Here is a 20,583-nt window from a genome sequence, read left to right as displayed (position 1 = left end):
TAAAAGACTGTTTAGTGTAACGTAAAGAAAGATGTGGAGAAATTCTATCCTTTGTACACTGCTGGTGGGAATATAAATAGTACAGCTGCTTTGGTAAACAGTCTGATAGTTCCTCAATAGGTTAAATAGCATTTCACGCCAAGATAAATGAAAACCTTGCACATGGATGTTCATAGCAACTCCAAAAGTAGAAAGAACCCCAAAGTTCATCAACTGGTGAATGCACAAAATGTGGTGTATCATTTGGCCAAAGAAAGTAAATTAAGTAATGATGCATGCTACAATATGGATGCACCTTGAAAACATGACACTACGTGGAGGAAAAAGCATTTAAAAAAATCACATCTTTTATGATTCCATTTATATGAAATGTCGAGAATAGCAAATCTACAGAGACAGAAAATAGTTGCCTAGGTGTGGGGAGGACCAAACGGGAGATAGGAAATGAGTGCTCCTTTTTCTTTTAACAGTTGCTGCCTACAGTCACGCTGGCATGCTGTGAAAATGCCGTAACTCTAACTCTTCTATCAGAGGCCCCATTGTGAAAGTTATCATCATCTCATGGAGGTACTGCAAAATTAACAACTGCCTGTAGAGTCAGAAAAATTTAAGTCTTATAGCAAAAAAAAGTCAAATAGCACATCTTATTAAAAAAATTTTTTTAAATATATTTTTCTCACGGCTTTTGTTACCTCTTCTTTTTTTTTTTTTTTTCCCCCAGTATGCAGGCCTCTCACTGTTGTGGCCTCTCCCGCTGCAGAGCACAGGCTCCAGACGGGCAGACTCAGCGGCCATGGCTCACGGGCCCAGCCGCTCCGTGGCATGTGGGATCCTCCCGGACCGGGGCACAAACCCGTGTCCCCTGCATCAGCAGGCAGACTCCCAACCACTGCGCCACCAGGGAAGCCCTGTTACCTCTTCTTTTAGTGCATGTTTCCTCTGTTCCAAACAGATCTCTTTAGCTCTCATCATCTGCAGAGTCTCCTTAGAAACTGCATACTGGAGTTTTTCCATACGTTCAGCAGCTGCTGCCCATGATGCTTTACCAAATTTCTTCTGATCTGCTCGCATTCGATCATATACAGCTATTGATAATTTTTAAAAAGACATTGAGACATTAAGACATGAAACAACTTGATACTAAAGAATTGAAAGTCTTAGATTCCACTGATCACACACTCAAAGATAAACACACAAATGCTACCCTCATGATAAACTGCCTATAAAAGCTCTAAAATATAATTCAACAGTATGTTAGATTCTCTCTAATGTCTCCAATAAGAATTTTAAATAGTCATTCTCAGAAATAACTTTCTGAAGATGAAACTGAGCTTTCAGGTTAATTTTAAAACTTACTTAAAAAAATACTCTTTTCACATTGTCCAGTGTTATTAAAGTTCTAAGTTTCTATAAAACTTTATTCTGTCACGGTTTATACTTTTTCCTAGGTATGTTAGTTGAAATCAGAACCATAACTATTAAAGGGTATTTTAAAATTATTTAAATTCATCTACTTTTGAGTTCTCCAAACGTATTTTAATGATAATGGTAGGATGAAATAAATCCTAGACATTAGCATGGAGCTGATTCTGCTAAGGTTAGTGCTGGAGCAGAATCAGTTAGTGCTGGGCTTAACTAACTAAGCCCCAAAGAAGATACCCAACTTCTCCTTGCCACCACACAGAAAAAGGAAGAACTTTTTAGTTTGCCACAATAGAGGCCTTATTCAAGAAACATTTCCTGACAATCAAACACCTAGTATCTTCCAGTTAAAGAAGTTTATCACTGATAATAGCATGGTGCTGGCTCATCTTGGGTCCTTATACAAATGAACCCAACCATCCTATGATCCTTATGCCTAATAGGTCAGACATGCTTTAACTATCATAAAAGAGTCAGGCAATCTGATTACGCAGTACCTAATGTAGTCTTTAGATTAGTGTACATTCTCTAGTAGTTTCTTTAATACGTTCACAGGTAAGTGATTAATACTTTTGTAATGCTACTATATCATAACCTTCTTTGCAAGAAGTATCTCAGTAACATTTGCCTCAATTTTAATTTTTTGACAATAATACGAGTACATACTTGAAAATTAAAACTGTACAGAGAGGCTGATAGTGGAAAAGAGCAGTTTCTCATGCTCAGCTCTCCCCCCACCCTTAGTCCCAATGGCTAAATGCAACCAACTTGGAACCTGCTCCTGGGTAGTTACCTCCATTCAAGAACGTCACCATTTCTTGATTTAGTCTTAAAAATCTGTTGAGTTCTTATGACAAATGAGCAATCTATTTACTCAGAATCTCCTCTCAATATAGTTCTTTTGGTTTCTCTTTGGCCTTTAAATGCTAACATATTTGAATATTGATCTGATCCTTTATTTTAGGGTTTCTAACAAATACTAACTACTTCTGTTGCTTACATAGCAAATGATTCTGCCATCTTAAATCTCTATCTTTTAAAAATGTATGATAATATTTATGCAACCATAAGATCAGTACAGCAGTGCACTGTAGGGGAAAAAATAACAGCAGGGGGTTTGGAGTTAGACAGCTTGGAGTTAAATTCTCACTTCTACCCATCAACATGTAACTTTCAGAAGAAACTTAACTGTTCTTGGGCTAAATTCCCTTGAGTAATAAACATAAGGAAATACAGTACCTCCTCGGAAGACTTGTGGAAATTTAATGAGAGAATAATAGATATTTAAATGCTTCTCTCACTTCACATGGCAATATTAATCAAATACATGGTCTGTTTTGTTTCTTCTCTCCCTCATGCACACGTGACCACAATCACTCATATTTGTACGATGTTGTGTTAATTTCAAAGTGCTTTTTCCAAGTGTTCTATTTATCTGCCCAGCAATCCTATAGAATAGGCATGGTATGCATTATCAACACCTTCAACATAGATATGTGAAACTTGGTGACTTAAGACCAAGGTCACACACCTATAAAAGGAGAGTTATATGAGTACCCAAGTTGCTTAAATACCTAGTCTGCTGCTTCTATCACTTTTACCTGAACTTGTAATCACAGCATATAGTCAAACATTCTGCATAAACAAATATAGTCTGGAGCCTTATCTCTTGCTTCCCACTTAAGGACTGTGTCTGTGGAGCAGTTCCCTGTCCTAATTCAGTCTCAGGTTGTTACCTACCACAAGAGCTAGTCAATACTTTGTCTTCCAACATCTTTAGACAGAATGTATTCTTCTGCCTAATTGCTGCTCACTTCACCTGGAGTTATTTTCCAACAGCTCAGGAATATGAAGATAATGTAGAAAATTATGAATACAGAATGCTCAGAATACCCCTAGAACACCTCTAAAACAGATTCTTGGGCTTCCCTAGTGGCCCGGTGGTTGAGAGTCCGCCTGCCAATGCAGGGGACACGGGTTCGTTGCCCCGGTCCAGGAAGATCCCACATGCCGCGGAGCGGCTGCGCCCATGAGCCACGGCCACTGAGCCTGCGCGTCCAGAGCCTGTGCTCCGCAACGGGAGAGGCCACAACAGTGAGAGGCCCGGTACTGCAAAAAAACAAAAAACACCCAGATTCTTCTCTCCCTCTGCTGGCAAGAATAGATTCTTGCTAAGATGACTGATGACATTAACAGGATAACCACCATGTAATAGCACCCTATGGGATCATTATATGTAAAAAAGCTCTGAAGGCAACAGTCCTGGTGTTTACAAGGAATCATGTTAAATTTGTTTAAAAAACCTTAATGTTCTAACATACATATACCTGTCAGAAAAGGGCCCATTTAAGATGTTTTTAAAAGCTAAGCAGTAAAATTGGGCTACACCTGGCTTTGCATAAGGAAGGAAATAAAAGCCTATTTTACTCCTCTTCTAATATATAGAGAATGCAAGGAGATCTTATATAGATCAATAGGGGGAAAACAGCCCAACAGAAAAATAGGCAGAAGACAGTACTGGGAAAAAAGGAAAGATATGCAAATACCAATTAATATATGAAAACAAAAAAGATGAACACTCAGTAATAAGCAAAGAAATGCAAATTTTAAAAACATGGTACTACTTTTCATCTATTAAACTGTGTTTTTTTTTAAATGACAATGCCAAACGATGCTGAGGAATCGAGGAAAGTATTCTCATTCAGCACAATTGCTTCGAGTGAAACTTTTAAGGAAACGTGGATTTGCTGAAAGAATAACCTGAATAACGACTTTAATGCCAGGTATACAAATAGAGAGCTTATTAAAATAATGAATAATTTAAACTGCTTCTCAGGGAGTGGTGGAACGATTTCTGTGGCCTCCTATGGAAGGGAGTTGGAAGGAATGGACCTTGCCAGGCAGACCTTGCCAGATGTATCTCTTCATTTGGCTTGATTTGTATCCTTTATAAATTGTAATGGTAAGTATGTGTTCTCCTGAGTTCTGCGAGTGAATTTTTGAACCTAAAAGGGCTGTAGGAACCCCAAATTTGTAGCCAGTTGGTTAGACGTACAGATGGCCTAAGGACACCCCAAATTTGCAAGTAGTGTCTGAAGGGCAGGGAGTCTTGCTGGTGACTGGGACTTTAAGCTATGACGTCTGTAACTGTGAATGATTATTGTCAGAATTGAATTATGCTATACTAATACCCATCACTTTTAATTTTTTTAAAGGTGGGCTATATGTAAACACATATGCCTAGAAAAGACTGAAAGGATATACCTTAAGTTGTTAATAGTAGTCTTCTTTAACCGCTAGGATTATGAGTGGTCTTTAATTCTTTTCTATATAACTATTTCGAACATAAAATACTTAAACCACTCATTTTTGAAAATACCTCCATCCATTTTGAAAATACCTAACAAAAATAATTCTACTGGGAAACTCACCTTTTTGAGCTTTAGCTGTTATTTCAAAATATTTGACAGTAAGATCTTGAATGGACAGCACAGCCATATGAGCTTTCCGCTGCCAGTCAGCATCTTCTTTTTGTAGACTTTCAATTCTTCGGGGACCCAGGTAATCATTCTCTATAGAAATCTGTAGAGAGAAAAAAGAAAAATGGAAAAGATCATTTCTCTCTCTCTTTTAACATTTACTGAACATTTATATATCAGGCATTGTGCTTGGTACTAAAAGAAAGAATACTGGTTTTTCCCTGCTCTGCAGTAGAAGCTATCAATTTACAAAACAATTAAATTAACAATAATGTTGAAGACAGTTGATGCAGAAATTGTTCCCCCTTCCTCCTCTATCTTCTTCTTCATCCTTCCCTTTTCTATATATAAAGGACATATAACAAAATGTTTAAGACTGATGATTTTCAAGTGCTGGGATGAGAAATTTATTTCCTCCTTTACGATAATTGTATTTTCAGTTTAAGAATTATTTGTGCCAATAAAATGCTTATTTAATCATTGACATAAATAAATAAAATAAGATTGACAATATATAAAAATCAGCCTATCTGCCTACTGAAGGGCTCTGGATATAAGTAACAGAAAAACTGGCTATGTATTATTTATAAGAGTCACAACTAAAACGAAAGGACAAAGGAAGGTTGAAAATCAAATGATGGACAGAGGTATGCCAAGTGAATGTCACAGAAGTAACAATATCAACATTAAAATATAGAAAAGTGCTAAACCAGTATGTTAATATGGAAGAAAGTTACAGTCCAGGAAGAACAGCAATGGACCCTCTGTACTGCTTTACCACATACTGAGAAAGAAACTTAAAACCTAAACAACAACACCATATTAGGATGACGGGGAAAAAATATTATAGAGAAAAATGTGCCATCCCTGGCACACTTAAAAAAAAATTGATCAAGTAAGTTATCATACACCACTAAAAAATTATAATGAATTTCAAAAGTAGAAATAATGCAGGTCATAGTCTCTAAACAGTACAATAAACAGAAATCAAAGGAACAGTTTAAAACAGTTGATTGAGTCTTGAAGCAACAATATACTGCTCCTTAAGCAAATGAAGTCTTCCAGAAAGAGGGAAAAACATATGAGCACTCACTGTAGTGCTCAGCACACACAGAACAATTAATTAGCAACGTTAAGGGGACAGTGGCAAGGTAGAGGAAGAGGTCAAGAATGATCCTAGGGTTACTGGGAAAAAATATGTACATGGAATTGCCAAGGATTTCATTTTGCATACTAAGTTTAACTTCGCAAGTCATGTCCAGAGATATAAGCTTGGGTACCCTTGACACACTAGAAGACATTTAAAGCAACGAGAGTGAATGAGTTCATGTAAGGAATTGTAATCATATAAGTAGCAAGATTCAATGGAGGAGAAATCAACACTATCAAACACTGCTTAGGGATCAAGTAGATACACAACCAGTACCCATGGACCTAACAGCGTGAACTTGGAGACAACAGTTCTGGAGTACAGGCAAATTCCTTTTGCCTATTAATTCCCACCATATCTTCAGACCTCAGTTCAATTACTGGTTCATGGATGTCATCCCTGACTCACCATTACAGGCAGTATAAGCTCTTCAATCTAAAAAATAGCCTTCATTCTTAAGTCTTATCACAATCATACTTTATATTATTTTATATCACCTCCTTTCTGCTCTGAATGTTCCATAAGGGCAGAGAATGCACAAGTGGTTTTTATCTCTGCTTGCCTGCTTTTCACTAGCACACTGCTGGGCATGAACTAGGTAATCTACAATATTTCCTGAATGAGTGAATAAAAATTCACTTCCATACATGTTTTTAATGAGGAGAGAAATGCAGACACATGTATAATACTCTTGAGAAATTTGTGTGAGTGAATAGAGGGGAAAAGGGTGGAGAAGAGGATAAGGCTTAAGGGCAGGCACTCTTGCTTTATTTTAATGGGAGATCACAGAGCAGGTTGAGAGGGAGAACTTATGTCTTCCCCTGTGAAGAAAGAACCCAGTTATGAAAAGAATCTGAACAAGAATTATGTATATGTATAACTGAATCACTTTGCTGTACAACTGAAAGTAACAGAACATTGTAAATCAACTATACTCCAAAATAATATAAAAATTAAAAAAAGAAAAAGAATCCAGTTAAAAATAAATTGGTAGAGGAGACGGGAGAAGACACAAGATAGCTGTTTTTAGATGGCAGGGTGACAAACCATTTATCATAGGAAGAGAGCTAGTAAAGTCATGGTGAAACAGGCACACATAATATACTGCTGGTGGAACTATAAATTGATTAATACCTTTTCTGGAAAGTATTTTACGATACCATAATCTTTGAACACATTTAGCTGTTTAGATCAGGACAAACTTTACTGAGGCCCATAAATTGCAGAGGGCTTTGAAGGAAGGGTAGGATTTTGACAGTTACATGGGGACCATATGGGAAAAGAGAACCACCCAAAAGGGATGCTGTAGGTAAGAAGTAACCTGAAAAAAAGCCTTGAGGTAAGTAAGTAAGTTCAATGCATGGTAAAGGACAGAGAGCAGTCCAGCCTAGCTGGAGTTTAAGTAAAACAGATGAAGGTAGTGGGAGATAACACTAGAGAAGTAGGTTAGATCAATGAGGAGGCTGAGGAGTTTGTATTGCATATGACAGGCAACTGGAAACCACTGAGGGCTTCTCAGCAATAGTAAGTGGCATATTTAGACTTCAGTTTACGTTTAAGGTTTTAGAAAACTTGTTTTCTGTAATAAAACCATCAAGGTTTTTGTGCTTTCATTTGTTGTGATTACCTTTGATTTTTAAAACAAGTTAAAAAGCAAAAGATTAGTGTTCACAAGTATGAAAAAGAAATTTAATAAATTGATATTATGATAAATTTAATAAATTGTAGCAAAAATTTAAATTCTTACTCGGCACGTTACAATGGAAGTCCTTTTCAATGACATGATTAAACTTTGTATGTTTATTATACCTAAGACCATAAGCTAGGTTAGCTAAGTTTTTTCCCTGACTTTGAAAGTCAAAATGTATTTAGATTCTATCAACTCCGAAGTTCAACCTTCTGCCTTGTGATGCTAGGGTTCAGGCTCTGAAAACCACATTTAGCCTTTGCCAACAGAAAGGGCTGGAGGAGATTTCAGAGTTGAAGGAAAGAGAAGATTTGCTTCTTCCTATCTGTATCACTTGACTTTCCTGTTTGCTGTTCCTGTGATCATCATCCCAGACTCGCTTCTTCATCCCAGCATCTGCAGTACCTTCTTGAAGGAGTTAACAGAATCGAGTTTGCAGTTTTTTAACCTTCACAGAACTGACCTCATTTGTGTGCCCAAGACAAACCAGCAGCTGTCCACCAGTGCCCTATCCCCAGAGATCTGGTCCTCTCCACTGAGATCAGACACACCAGCACTAGAAGAGCAATGTCTTCTTTCTCAGAGGTCAGCTCCACAGGACCTATCCTTTAATAATTACCACCTCTTCCCTTTGTAACCCCCGATCCTAGGAGTGGTGGCTGCTTTTGCAATTAACTCTGATATCTTAAGAGTTGCCTTCTTATCTACCTTGTTAACAACTTTATACCTGGTTCTTAAAATTCCCTCTGTTGAAATAACTGATTTGATCTTCTGGTCAGACCAACAGACACAACTGTGGAACAGAAATGTAATAACCAAAACAGGCAGTGCTCAAAATTAAAAAATCTTAACTCAGATCATGAAGATAGAAACCCTTTTCACTTGCATAGTTAAACACTACAGAAATGAGAAACCTTGCATTATCTTTTTGAAGAGAAAAAATAATATTAAAAATCTGGTGGTAATTATTTGGCGATAACCTGTTCTTTGTTGTTAGATTATTTTTACCTTCATTGTACGTGTATATTCAAAAATACAGAAAACAAACATGCTATGCTTTTTAAATGCTGGTTTTTTAACTGACTTCTGAAACTCAGTAGCTAATGCTGCAGCCAACTGTTTAAAAACATGATTACAGTTTACTGTACCTAAGACATTAAGCTAGGATACTGAGTTCTCTTCCTAACTTGGCAAATTTGAAGATGTACAGCATTGGTCAGCTGGATCATGTGCTAATAACAATGACACCTCTGTTTTCAATTTTAGGGCTAGAAAGAAAACAGTATCTGTTTTTAAGATGGAAAAAAATGTGTCGGTTTAGGTAGCTAGGATAGTGAGACTAGTTTATAAACACAAATTTCTTGGCAAGGAACTGCTCATTATAAAGTACATCACTAGCTTGGATACTGGGTTTTATATGAGAAGCTGAAGTGTTACTTCTGTCTTTGCTGGGATTGTAAGTTAAAAAAAATTCCAATTCTTAGGTGAAACAAATGCCAAGATAAACTTGTGAATATACTGATGTAGTAGAGACCTTAATGTGAATTTTCCAGGCCCAGGAGTCATCTGAAGGTGACTCTTGATTAAGAGAATGACATGATTAGACTTGGCATCATCTATTTCATGCATTTTTACATTCAAAGCAAATATTAAGTGTACTATTCCCAGGTAAGAGTGTGAAATGAAGCATTTTTTGAAGGTAAGAGACAGCTAAAGACAAGGACACCAAAGGAAAAAATAGTTGAGGTAAGAGATAAGTACCTTAATGTATAGTGGTAGCACTATATATTTCATAGTGTACATGGCAGAGTATATAGTGGTCCAGTGGTGTAAAAATTGCACCCTGCACAAAACCAGGGCGTTTGCCAAGCCATGCATACTGCTGCATATGCCCATCTGTCTGCTGGAATAAGGGTGGAGGTGGGTGACTTTTTCTATTTCACACAAAGACACCTATAGATTTGCCTGGTCCCGGGGAAGGGTGGAGGAAAAAGAGTACATTCAAGTTTCAACTAGAAGACAGCTGAATTGCAAAATGACATGACTGGCTACAAAGGGGAGGGAAAAGCTGAGGGTGTCTTCTAGTTTCTAGCTTATGTACTTTCAGCAAATCATTAGAAATAAGTTGGACAATGTGTCTGAAGTGCTTATAGTTAATCCAGGAAGACTATCAGCAGGTCACCTTGCTAACCCTGACTCGTTAAGACACTGGGCCTAAAAATCTACAGAGGATCATCTAGTTTATTTATTTTTATTTATTTATTTAAGCTTTTTTTTTTGGTCACGCCACGCAGCTTGCAGGATCTTAGTTCCCCGACTAGGGATTGAACCAGGGCCCCGGCAGTGAAAGTCCTATCCACCGGACCACCAGGGAATCTCCCAAGCATCATGTAGTTTAAATCTCATTTTATGGATGAAAAAACTGGGGCCCAGAGAGAATGTAACTTTGAATTTAGTGTGCTCCATCCCTTAGCTGTTTCAAATTTTATTCGACACGTGGTTCTCAAACTTCATATCAGAATTACCGGGAAGACTTGTTAAAACAAAGATTGCTGAGCTTCTCCCTAGAAGGAGATCTGAGGTGAGGCCTAAGAATCTGTATTCTTAACAAGGTTCTAGGTGATACTGATGCTCTTCGTCTGGGGGTCACATTTTAAGAACCAGCGTATTAGAGTCTGGGAGCTTCCGAAAGAGGTGTGTATTTTAAAGAGGCTGAAGGTCAAATTCCATAGGATGAGATAGCACTCTAGCCCCTGACCATCATTCTTCTCCTACAAATCCTTAGACTGAGGCATATCAAACAATTCACACCCTGTGGTATAACTAAATAAGCAGACTTTGCAGTCAAACATGTGTTTCAATCCCAGCCATGCCACTTATTGGCCTCCACTCATGGTGCTGGGTTGGTGATTCAGTAATGTTTGAATAACTTATTGTGACTAAAAGCCCTAGTATTATGCCTGTTCACTATACCATTCCTGTTTTTATATACCTATCTGGAATATTCTCAATTCCAATCTCCAATACAGACATATGTACTCACTTCCTACTGAATTCTTATTCTTCAGTGGTGAAGCTTGATCATCCCCCTTTTTCCATGTATCTTCAGGCAATGGTGATCACCTCATTTTGTGTCTCTACATAAACTTGTACATACTGCTCATTTTTCTTTTAAAAAATCATCTGAGTTATAATTTACATACAACAAAATGTACCTGTTTTAAGTGTAAATTTTGACAAATATATATACCCGTGATAACGGGCACCATAATCAAGATTTGAAGCACATCAATCTCCCCAAAGGATTCTGTTACATCCGCTTCCTCTCAGTGGATCTCCCTGGCCCCACCCCAGGCAACAGCTGTTTAGGACAATCTTCTAGAATTCCATGTAAATGGAGGCACAGTTCGTCTGGCATCTTTTGCTCAGCACATACTCTTTGTCTGGCATCTTTTGCTCAGCACGGTTTTTTATAAGCTATTTAATCAGGATTTAATTTACATACACTGTGTTCAAGTAAATCCATCTAAAGTGCTCAATTTGATGAGTTTTGATTGCTGTATACACCCAAGAAACAACCACTACAATCATGATACAAAACATTTCCGTCACCTCCAAAACATTCTTGTACTACTTTGCCATCCATACCTTCTCGTACTGCTTTGCCATCCATACCTTCACACATATACAGGACGGTTTTGTTTATCCATTTTTTTTTTTTTTTTTTTTTTTTTTGCGGTAAACGGGCCTCTCACTGTTGTGGCCTCTCCCGTTGCGGAGCACAGGCTCCGGACGCTCAGGCTCAGCGGCCATGGCTCACGGGCCCAGCCGCTCCGCGGCATGTGGGATCTTCCCGGACTGGGGCACGAACCCGTGTCCCCTGCATCGGCAGGCGGACTCTCAACCACTGCGCCACCAGGGAAGCCCTGTTTATCCATTTTATCCACATTTTGTTTATCCATTCACCTGTCGATGGTTATTTGGGTTGTCCCAGTTTGGGGCTACCGGGAATACAGCTGGCATGAACACTGGTATGTAAGTCTTTTTTGTGAACAGATGTTTTCGTTTCTCTTGTATAAGTAACTAAGAGACAAACAGCTGAGTTGTAAGGTATTGTACAGTTGACCCTTGAACAACACGGATTTGAACTGCATGAGTCCACTTACATGCAGATTTTTTTCCCCATAAATATTACAGTGCTACAAGATCTGCTGTTGGTTGAATCCACGGATGGAGAACCACGATCTGGAAAGCCACTTTGGGACTTAAGCATCTGAAAATTTTGGTATCATTGGCAGGTCCTGGAACCACACCCAAGGGTTGTTCAAAGATCAACCATATATGTTTAACTTTTGAAGAAAGTGCCAAACTGTTTTCCAAAGTGGTTGTACCACTTTAAAATTCTGTTAGCAATGTATGAAAATTCCACTTACTCTACATCCTCACTAGCCCTTGGGAGGGCCAGAATTTTTTCATTATACTCACTTCAATGGGTGTGTAATAGTATCTCACTGTGGTACCAATTTGGATTTCCTAGATGAGTATGTTGAGCATCTTCACATGTGATTATTAGCCATTTCTTTGTGTCTTTTTAAATATTTAGCTCATATTGAAATTTTTGGGGTTTTGTCTTACTGAGTTGTACAGTTCCTCTTTCAGATGTATTACAAGTTATTTTCTCTCAGTGTGTGGCCTCCTCATTTTCTTAATCTTTAAAATAGCAAAAGTTTTTAATTTTAGTGAAGTCCAATTTTATTTTATTTTTTTTTAGCTGAAGTTTTCTGCATCCTATCTAAAAAACCTTTGTCTTTCCTTCTGAAAGATTGTAAAAACTTCCTAGTTTTGTTATAAAAGTTTTATACTATGAGCTTTATGTTTGGGTCTAACATGTATTTCAAATTAATTTTTGTGTATGGTATAAGATAAGGAAGACTGGACTTCATTATTTCTATATGGGTATCCACTTCTAGCACCATTTGTTGATAAGACTATTCTTTCCCCCCACTGAACTGCCTTGTCACCTTTGTAGAAAACTAATTGACTATATAACCACAGGTTTATTTCTGGATTCTGTTTAGTTCCATTCATTTACATGTCTATCCTATACTATCACCACAATGTCTGGATTTCTCTAGCTATTTTATAATTGGCTAGTTAGTTTAAAAAAAAAAAAACACCCTACTGGAATATTAATTTGAATCTACAGATCAGTTGAGAACTGACATCTAAACGTTATTGATTATTGTTAATAGATTATCTTCCAATCTATTAACCCGGTCTATCTCCCATTTATTTAGGTATGCTTTAATTTTTCTCATCAAAGTCTTATAATTTTTCAGTATATAGTCCTTTCATATATTTTATAAAATTTATCCGTAAACATTTCATGTTCAGAGATGCTAATGTAAAAGGCATTTAAAAATTTTTGATTTCAACTTCATTTCTGGAAGATAGAAAATGCAACTGAATCTTTAATACTGACCTTGTAACTAAACTTACAGATTATTTCCAGTAGCTTTTTTAGATTCTTAATTTTTTTTACATGTGTGATCACATGATCTACAAACAAATAATCTACTTTTTTTCTAATTTATATATGCCTTTTATTTTTTATTTTTTGCTTTACTGAACTGACGACAAACTCCAGAGAAATACTGAATAAAAGTTGTGGGAGCAGAAAATCTTACCTAGTTACCAATCTTAGTGGGGGAAGAATTCAGTCATTCACCATCATGCATGCTGTTAGATAGGCTTTCCACACATACCCTTTATCAGCTCAAAGAAGTTCCCTTCTCTTCCTAGGTTGCTGAGATTTTACCATGGATGGGCAATGAACTTTTTATCAAGTGCATTTCTGCACCCAGACATGTTGATTTTTTTCCTTTATCAATAATATGGTGAGTTACATTGATTAGTTTTTGTAATGTTAAACCAATCTTGCCTTTCTAAGATAAACCCTAATCACAGTATATTATTGAATCCTATTTTTCAATATTATGTTAAGAATTACTGCATCTACATTCATGAGGGACGTTTATCTGTAGTTTTCTTTTTTTCTATAATGTCGTTTGATTTGGATAATGCTGGCCTCAAAAATGAGTTGGGAAGTGTTCCCTCTTTTAAATCCTCCAATGATCCTTTACCTGGCCCTGGAGTTTTCTTTGTGAGAAGGTTGTAAATTATGAATTCAACTTTGTTAATATAGAGCTACCAAATTTTTTCTATTTTTTCTTGACTCTATTTTGACAATTTGTATTTCTCTAAGAAGTGTATCCATTTCATCTAAGTTGTAGAATTTTTTGGCACAAATTTGTTCATGTTCTCTTACTAGCTCATCATCATAGTTGATGCGGCATTTGAGGGGCAATGCAGTAAAATACAATTTTTACCTTTGAAAATGTTAACAGTTTAAGAAATATGTTGTCTGTTCTTCCTCACCTATACTCTGCTTCCCAGGGGAAAAAGATGGAGTAATAACTGATGCTAGTGGACAATACAGCCTGACAAGAAGGTTCAATCCATTTGCTAATATTAATACTCAATACAAACCATGATATAATATGAAAGCAAAAATTCACATAGATTCTGATAATCAATGTTAAGCTGTATATAGATTATCTCAGCTAAACACTGCAGCTTAGTTTAGAAGCAGATGGGGCCTCCATGTATATCATCCAGTTCATCCCTAGCCTTCCAGTCAAGTTTTCAATGGATAAATATCTATAGTTCATTTTTTTTAAATTGGAGGAAAGTGTAGTGTCTAAAAATTCTTAGTTACTAGTTACCATTTTACCCAAAATGCCAAGTTTATGATAAAACTGACTTAACAACCCAATATTTTTCGAAAGTATTAATAAAGGAGAGTGTGTCAATTATGTGACAGTCTGTATTGCTCCATATCTTGACTCATTAGTAAAGGGAAAAAGACAAACATGCTTTACCTTGTAATAGTTTTTCAAATATTATACTACTCATTCTTGCCCCCAAGCACAAAGTTTTCAGAATAAGTGGCAATTTCCCAGATATAAATTTCGTAAATAATGTTCCAAATTCACGCATTAATACACAAAAAGTGTTTTAATATCCTAGTTCAGTAATATTTCCATGTGAATTAAACACAGCAACATTGATTTGAGGTCAGCTATAAAACCAAACCCTTAACACTTGCCTCAAAAAAAGTAATATATATTTTACACACAGAAGTAAATGTCATGAATTTTAAAGCTGTACCATTAATGCCTTGTAACTTTCAAAACAAGGTCTTCCCAAAACAAATGTTCTCAAAACTGCTACTAAATAAGTCTAAGACTAGATAATACCCAAAACATTAAAAGGGAGACAGGAGTAGATGGAGAGGGGAAAAAAAGCACAGGAAAGGGGGAAAGATGAGAATCTCAATGTATTTACAAATTTTCTAGGCTTTTCTCAGCCCTGGCTACTCAGCAAAGTCGCCTTTTCAGATGCTTTTAAAATGAGGTGTTCAGGCTCTATGTATCACAAAACTACCAAACTAGAATCTCTGGGGACAATGGATCAGATATTTACATTTATAAAAGCTCCTCTAATATTTAAAATGTATAGCCAGCCACACTGAGAACTATGAAACAGGCAGGTTACTATTTAGATTTTTTAAAAAATACCTTGATCTGCTGTCTTCGTAGCATGGCAAGTTCTCGCATGTCTCGGAATGGCTGTAGTAAATACTGATAGAGTTCAGTTGTGGCTTCTGCAAGGCTGCTGTAGGCTTCATCCTCCATCTGATACAAGTCCAGAAGCTCTACCATGCTCTCCGTATTCTTGTGCTTATCCAAGAGCTGTGGAACAAGAAAATTTCACTACAAATAAATCCAACTGTAATAACCTATAAAACTTGCAAATTCCCTATCATCTCAGGACCTGGAACTCTGAAATGCAGAACTAAAGAGAATGAGGAGCACTAATTGCTTTCATCACTTATGTCCATGCCTTAGGTGTCTTACTACAAGACCACTGCCTAAACATCCTTTTCTAACTACTGTCACCATATTATTCCTGTTCTCTGCATTTTCTGGAATTCCATACTATCTGCCTACCCTTAACTCTTAAAATTTTTTTCCCAGCATCCAGTAGCTTTCTCCATACTTATATAATCATTGCTAATCTACAAAGTAGTTAGCAACTCTTGCCAACATTATTTTACTAATTTCCCCAAATAATCTTGCCACTCTTTTCCTCCTCCAAATTTGGAACATTCCTTCAAAAACTTCAACTCATGCCTATCACTTCCTTCAAAATCTAGGTGAAAACACCCCTCAACTCTACTGAAGAGTTTAAGACTGACTATAATAGATTTTTATAACTTTCTTACTTTGCATTCCTTGATACTCATGTGTATATGTATGTTTATAAAGATATTCATTCATTTCTCAACAAGTAAGGACTGAGCATCTTAATACATGTTAGGCACTGGGCATACAAAAACATGGTTCCTTTCTTCGGTTTGCAAAGCAGAAATAGACAGATGCAGAGAACAAACAGATGGACACCAAGGGAGGAAAGTGGGGGTGGGGGTTGGGATGAACTGGGAGACTGGGACTGACATATATATGCTAGTATGTATAAAATAGGTAACTAATAAGAACCTGTTGTATGAAAAATAAATTAAAATTTTTTAAAAAACATGGTTCCTTTCTTCATGGAGTTTACTGTGTAGTAAATAAGCAAACTAAACAAAGTTTTAAAAAATTACAAACTGTGATAAATGCTATGAAAATTATTACTTTTTAAAAAGTAAAGAATAGGGCTTCCCTGGTGGTGCAGTGGTTGAGAGTCCGCCTGCCGATGCAGGGGACACGGGTTCGTGCCCCGGTCCGGGAAGATCCCACATGCCCGGAGTGGCTGGGCCCGTGAGCCATGGCCGCTGAGCCTGCGCGTCCGGAGCCTGTGCTCCACAACGGGAGAGGCCACGGCAGTGAGAGGCCCACGTACCACCACCAAAAAAAAAAAAAATTTTAAATAAAAAGTAAAGAATAAAAGTAACACAATGGGGGCTTCCCTGGTGGTGCAGTGGTTGAGATTCCGCCTGCCGATGCAGGGGGCGCGGGTTCATGCCCCGGTCCGGAAGGATCCCGCATGCCGCGGAGCGGCTGGGCCCGTGAGCCATGGCCGCTGAGCCTGCGCGTCCGGAGCCTGTGCTCCACAACGGGAGAGGCCACGGCAGTGAGAGGCCCACGTACCACCACCAAAAAAAAAAAAAAAATTTAAAAAAAAAAAAAAAAAAAAAAAAAGTAACACAATTAAACAATGGGTGCCAAGAGAAAGAATAAGAGGTGGGGAAATGGTGAAAAACTATGACCTAGTTCAGAGCAGGTTAGAGAGAAAAGGCTATCCACGGAAGCTTAAGCTGAAATTTAAAGAACCTTTGAATGAACCATGTGGCAAGACACTTGTTTATTTATTCATTTTTGGCCATGCTGCATGGCTTGTGGGATATTAGTCCCCAGGGATTGAACCCAGGCCCACAGCAGTGAAAGCACTGAGTCCTTACCACTGGACCGCCAGGGACTCCCAGGACACTATTTTATATACTTATTCTTGGTGTTCATTTACTTGGTGACAGTCTCATCTCCTCAAAAGCACAAAATTCTGCTATTCTTTCTCATACCTAAAATTTCCGCTACTATCCTCTTTCCCAGCTTCTTGCTTTGGTTATCATATTGTGTTGTACATATTACAGCTGACCCTTGAACAACTGTAATATGGGGTTAGGGGCGCCAACCCCTGCCTAGTTAAAAATCAGCATATAACTTTACAGACAACTCTCCCTCCCAATCCACAGCTCTGCATACAAGTATTCAAAAAATGAAATACACAGGTATAAATCTAATTATGTACAGAATCTATGAGGAAAATTACACAACTCTGATGAAAGAACTCAAAGGCCCAAATTAAATGGAAGTATTCCACATATGGGTTGGAAAACTCAGTATTGTCAAGGTGTCAGTTCTTCCAGACTTGATCTATAGGATCAGTGCAATGCCATTTAAAGTCTCAGCAAGTTATTTTGTGGATATCAACAAATGAATTCTCAAGTTTATATGGAAAGGCAAAAGATCCAGAATAACCAACACAACTGACGAACAAAGTTAAAAGACTGACACTCTCCATTCAACTTCACTAGTTACTATAAATCTACAGTAATCAAGACAGTGTGGTATTGGTAAAAGAATAGATCAATGGAAGAGATTCCAAAAGTAAACCCCCACACACACAGTCAAGTAATCTTTTGACAAAAGAGTAAAGGGAATTCAATGAAGAGATCAGCCTTTTCAACAAATGGACATCCATGTACGAAAGAAAAAAGAAATCTACAGACCTTAACTCAAAAATTAACTCAAAACGGATCACAAACCTAAATGTAAGATGCAAAGTTATAAAACTCTTAGAAAATAACACGGGAAAATCTAGGTAAGCTTGGGTTTGATGACTTTTTAGATATAACACAAAAGCACACAATGCTTTTCTACTCAATTTTTCTATAAACCTGAAAGTGCTAAAACAGTCTATTAACTTTTTTTTAGTCTATTAACTTTTAAATGATAGCAAACCTATTTAAACACATAGTTTTATATTTCACTGTATGCATGCTTTTTATTTTTTAAATAAAACCGAGAATCATTAAAAATAAATCCGTAATATCCAATTAACACTTATTTTTATCCCTGTTAAGCCCTACTGTTTTAAGGTGATCAGACTAATCAAACAATATCTTTCTGCTTTGTTAACAAGTAGTTTTCCGTAGGTTGGTTTTGTTTGTTGTTTGTTTTTAATAGAGGTCCACTAGAAGACAGAAATCAATTCAAACATCAGGGATTTTAACAACAGATAACACATAAATAATTTACAGATGCAGACAGAGGCCAGACCAAGTGGGATCTTGCTTTATGCCGAAAGCAAAGAGATGCCATAAAAGGACTGCTGCTGTTTTGTTTTTCCTTCAAAAACCTTTCTGGTTCCAGGGAAGCATTAGGGAATAAATACTTTCCCAAGTAAGGGAATCTTGACTTTTATTCTGAAGGATAAAAAGGGATAAAAGTATAAATGGAAGACTGGGTTAGAAAGACAGAAGGGCATATCCCTGGATACCATAAAATAAGGTTTACAAAATGGAGTAAACAGAGAAAGGGAACATAATGAAAGACAATTCTGGAGACACTAACATACATGATAGACCTGAGTTATACTACAGTGGTGAGAAGGGGCACCAGAGTGGATGCAGATAGATCAGTTCATAATCTCCTGGGTCAGTCCATGTAAGCCTAGATTGGAGGAAGAGAAAAGCAAAGATTTAAGAAATGCTTTGGAGATAAAATTAACAGGACTTGATGAAAGACTGGATTTTCTCTTTACCCTAAGGTCTTTGGTATTCATTGATACAAAGAACACAGGAATAGAAACAGGTTTTTAGAGGCAAAAATTATGGATTCAGAGACACTGTGTCCAAAGTGTTTTTTAGATATACATGAGGAGAGGTCATGAAGGGAATGCAAAATGTCCAAGATAAACCTTATCTTTAAAAAGTCTACAATCTAACTAGGGAAACAAACAAACAGACATGTAAGTAAAATACTGACTGTAGAAGACAATCACGGTTCATAGTGGGCTAAAGCAGCTGAAAAAGATGTTCTAAAGCTAGGATTTGAACTGGGTCTCGAAGGATGGGAAGTGCTAGACAGGTGAAGAAGAGCAACCAGTCTGGAGAAATCACATGAATAAAAAGCGTCACACATTTGAATCCTGGATGGGAGGACGGGGGTGGCAGAGTGCCATGCTCCCTGGAGTAGAGGGTACACACCAGTGAGCAGGACATCACATTGAGACTGTAAAAGCAGCACATTCTAATAAGCAGTGAAACCAATGATGAAGTAGAAGAAAAGAATGATGCATTTGATCAATGGGACCTGTTTGATTTTTAGTTTACAAAGTTAAACTTATCTAAATAACCATATTAAAGTCATGGTCATTTAGTACGTGGTTACTTGAAGCATGGTCTGGGAACAGCAACATCTGATTACTTGTTAGAAATACAGAACCTCAGAGCCCACTCCAGACCCCCAGAATCAGAATGAGTGATGAGTATGCACAGCAAAGTTTCAGAAGCACTGCTTCAGTAAACACCTTATCTGGCCACATTAACTACAACATGAGGCAAAAGTCTCTGTAAATTATATAGTCAATTTTCAAACTGAAAACTGTAGAATTACGTTATGTAACATTTTTTTTCCTGGATCTAAAATCATTTTCCCCTCTCACTCTTTCTCTTACTATTTAAGTATTATTTTATTTTAGCTCAATTACCACTATTCAGACTAAAATTAAGCCAAAACTCCCATTTCTCATGGTTCAGTTCCCTATTAAAGCATTTTTAGCTAATCTAAAAAAAAAAGTTACTACTGAAGCCAACCCCAGAATGAAAAAAAGTTACTACTGAAGCCAACCCCAGAACCATCTTCATCTTTAGAAGACAGGTACAGGGACTTGCCCTGGTGGTGCAGTGGTTAAGATTCCACCTGCCAATGCAGGGGACACAGGTTCAATCCCCGGTCCAGGAAGATCCCACATGCCGCACAGCAACTAAGCCCGTACGCTACAACTACTGAGCCTACGCTCTAGAGCCCGTGAGCCACAACTACTGAAGCCTGCGTGCTGCAACTACTGAAGCCCGTGTGCTGCAACTACTGAAGCCTGAGCACCTAGAGCCCATGCTCCGCAACAAGCCACCACAATGAGAAGCCCGTGCACTGCAACCAAGAGTAGCCTCTGCTCACCGCAACTAGAGAGAAAGTCCGCGTGCAGCAAAAAAGACC

At 37.5% G+C, this 20,583-nt stretch overlaps 1 protein-coding gene across 1 annotated transcript in view; it reads right to left on the bottom strand.

Moving 5' to 3' along the window:
- The window catches only part of JMY (junction mediating and regulatory protein, p53 cofactor), a 71,670-nt gene that overhangs the window by 26,279 nt on the left and 24,808 nt on the right, over nucleotides 1-20,583 (bottom strand). The window contains exons 3-5 of the mRNA XM_024755696.1: nucleotides 15,379-15,552; nucleotides 4,854-5,004; nucleotides 916-1,085 (exon numbers count right to left, since the gene is read on the bottom strand). Of these exons, the coding sequence (XP_024611464.1) occupies nucleotides 916-1,085; nucleotides 4,854-5,004; nucleotides 15,379-15,552 (495 nt within the window). The remainder of the gene's footprint in view (nucleotides 1-915; nucleotides 1,086-4,853; nucleotides 5,005-15,378; nucleotides 15,553-20,583) is intronic.

This window comes from Neophocaena asiaeorientalis, unplaced genomic scaffold (genome assembly GCF_003031525.2).
Source record: "Neophocaena asiaeorientalis asiaeorientalis breed wild unplaced genomic scaffold, Neophocaena_asiaeorientalis_V1.1 scaffold37, whole genome shotgun sequence".
Lineage (NCBI taxonomy): Eukaryota > Metazoa > Chordata > Mammalia > Artiodactyla > Phocoenidae > Neophocaena > Neophocaena asiaeorientalis.
This window is presented reverse-complemented; position numbering and strand designations above follow the sequence as displayed.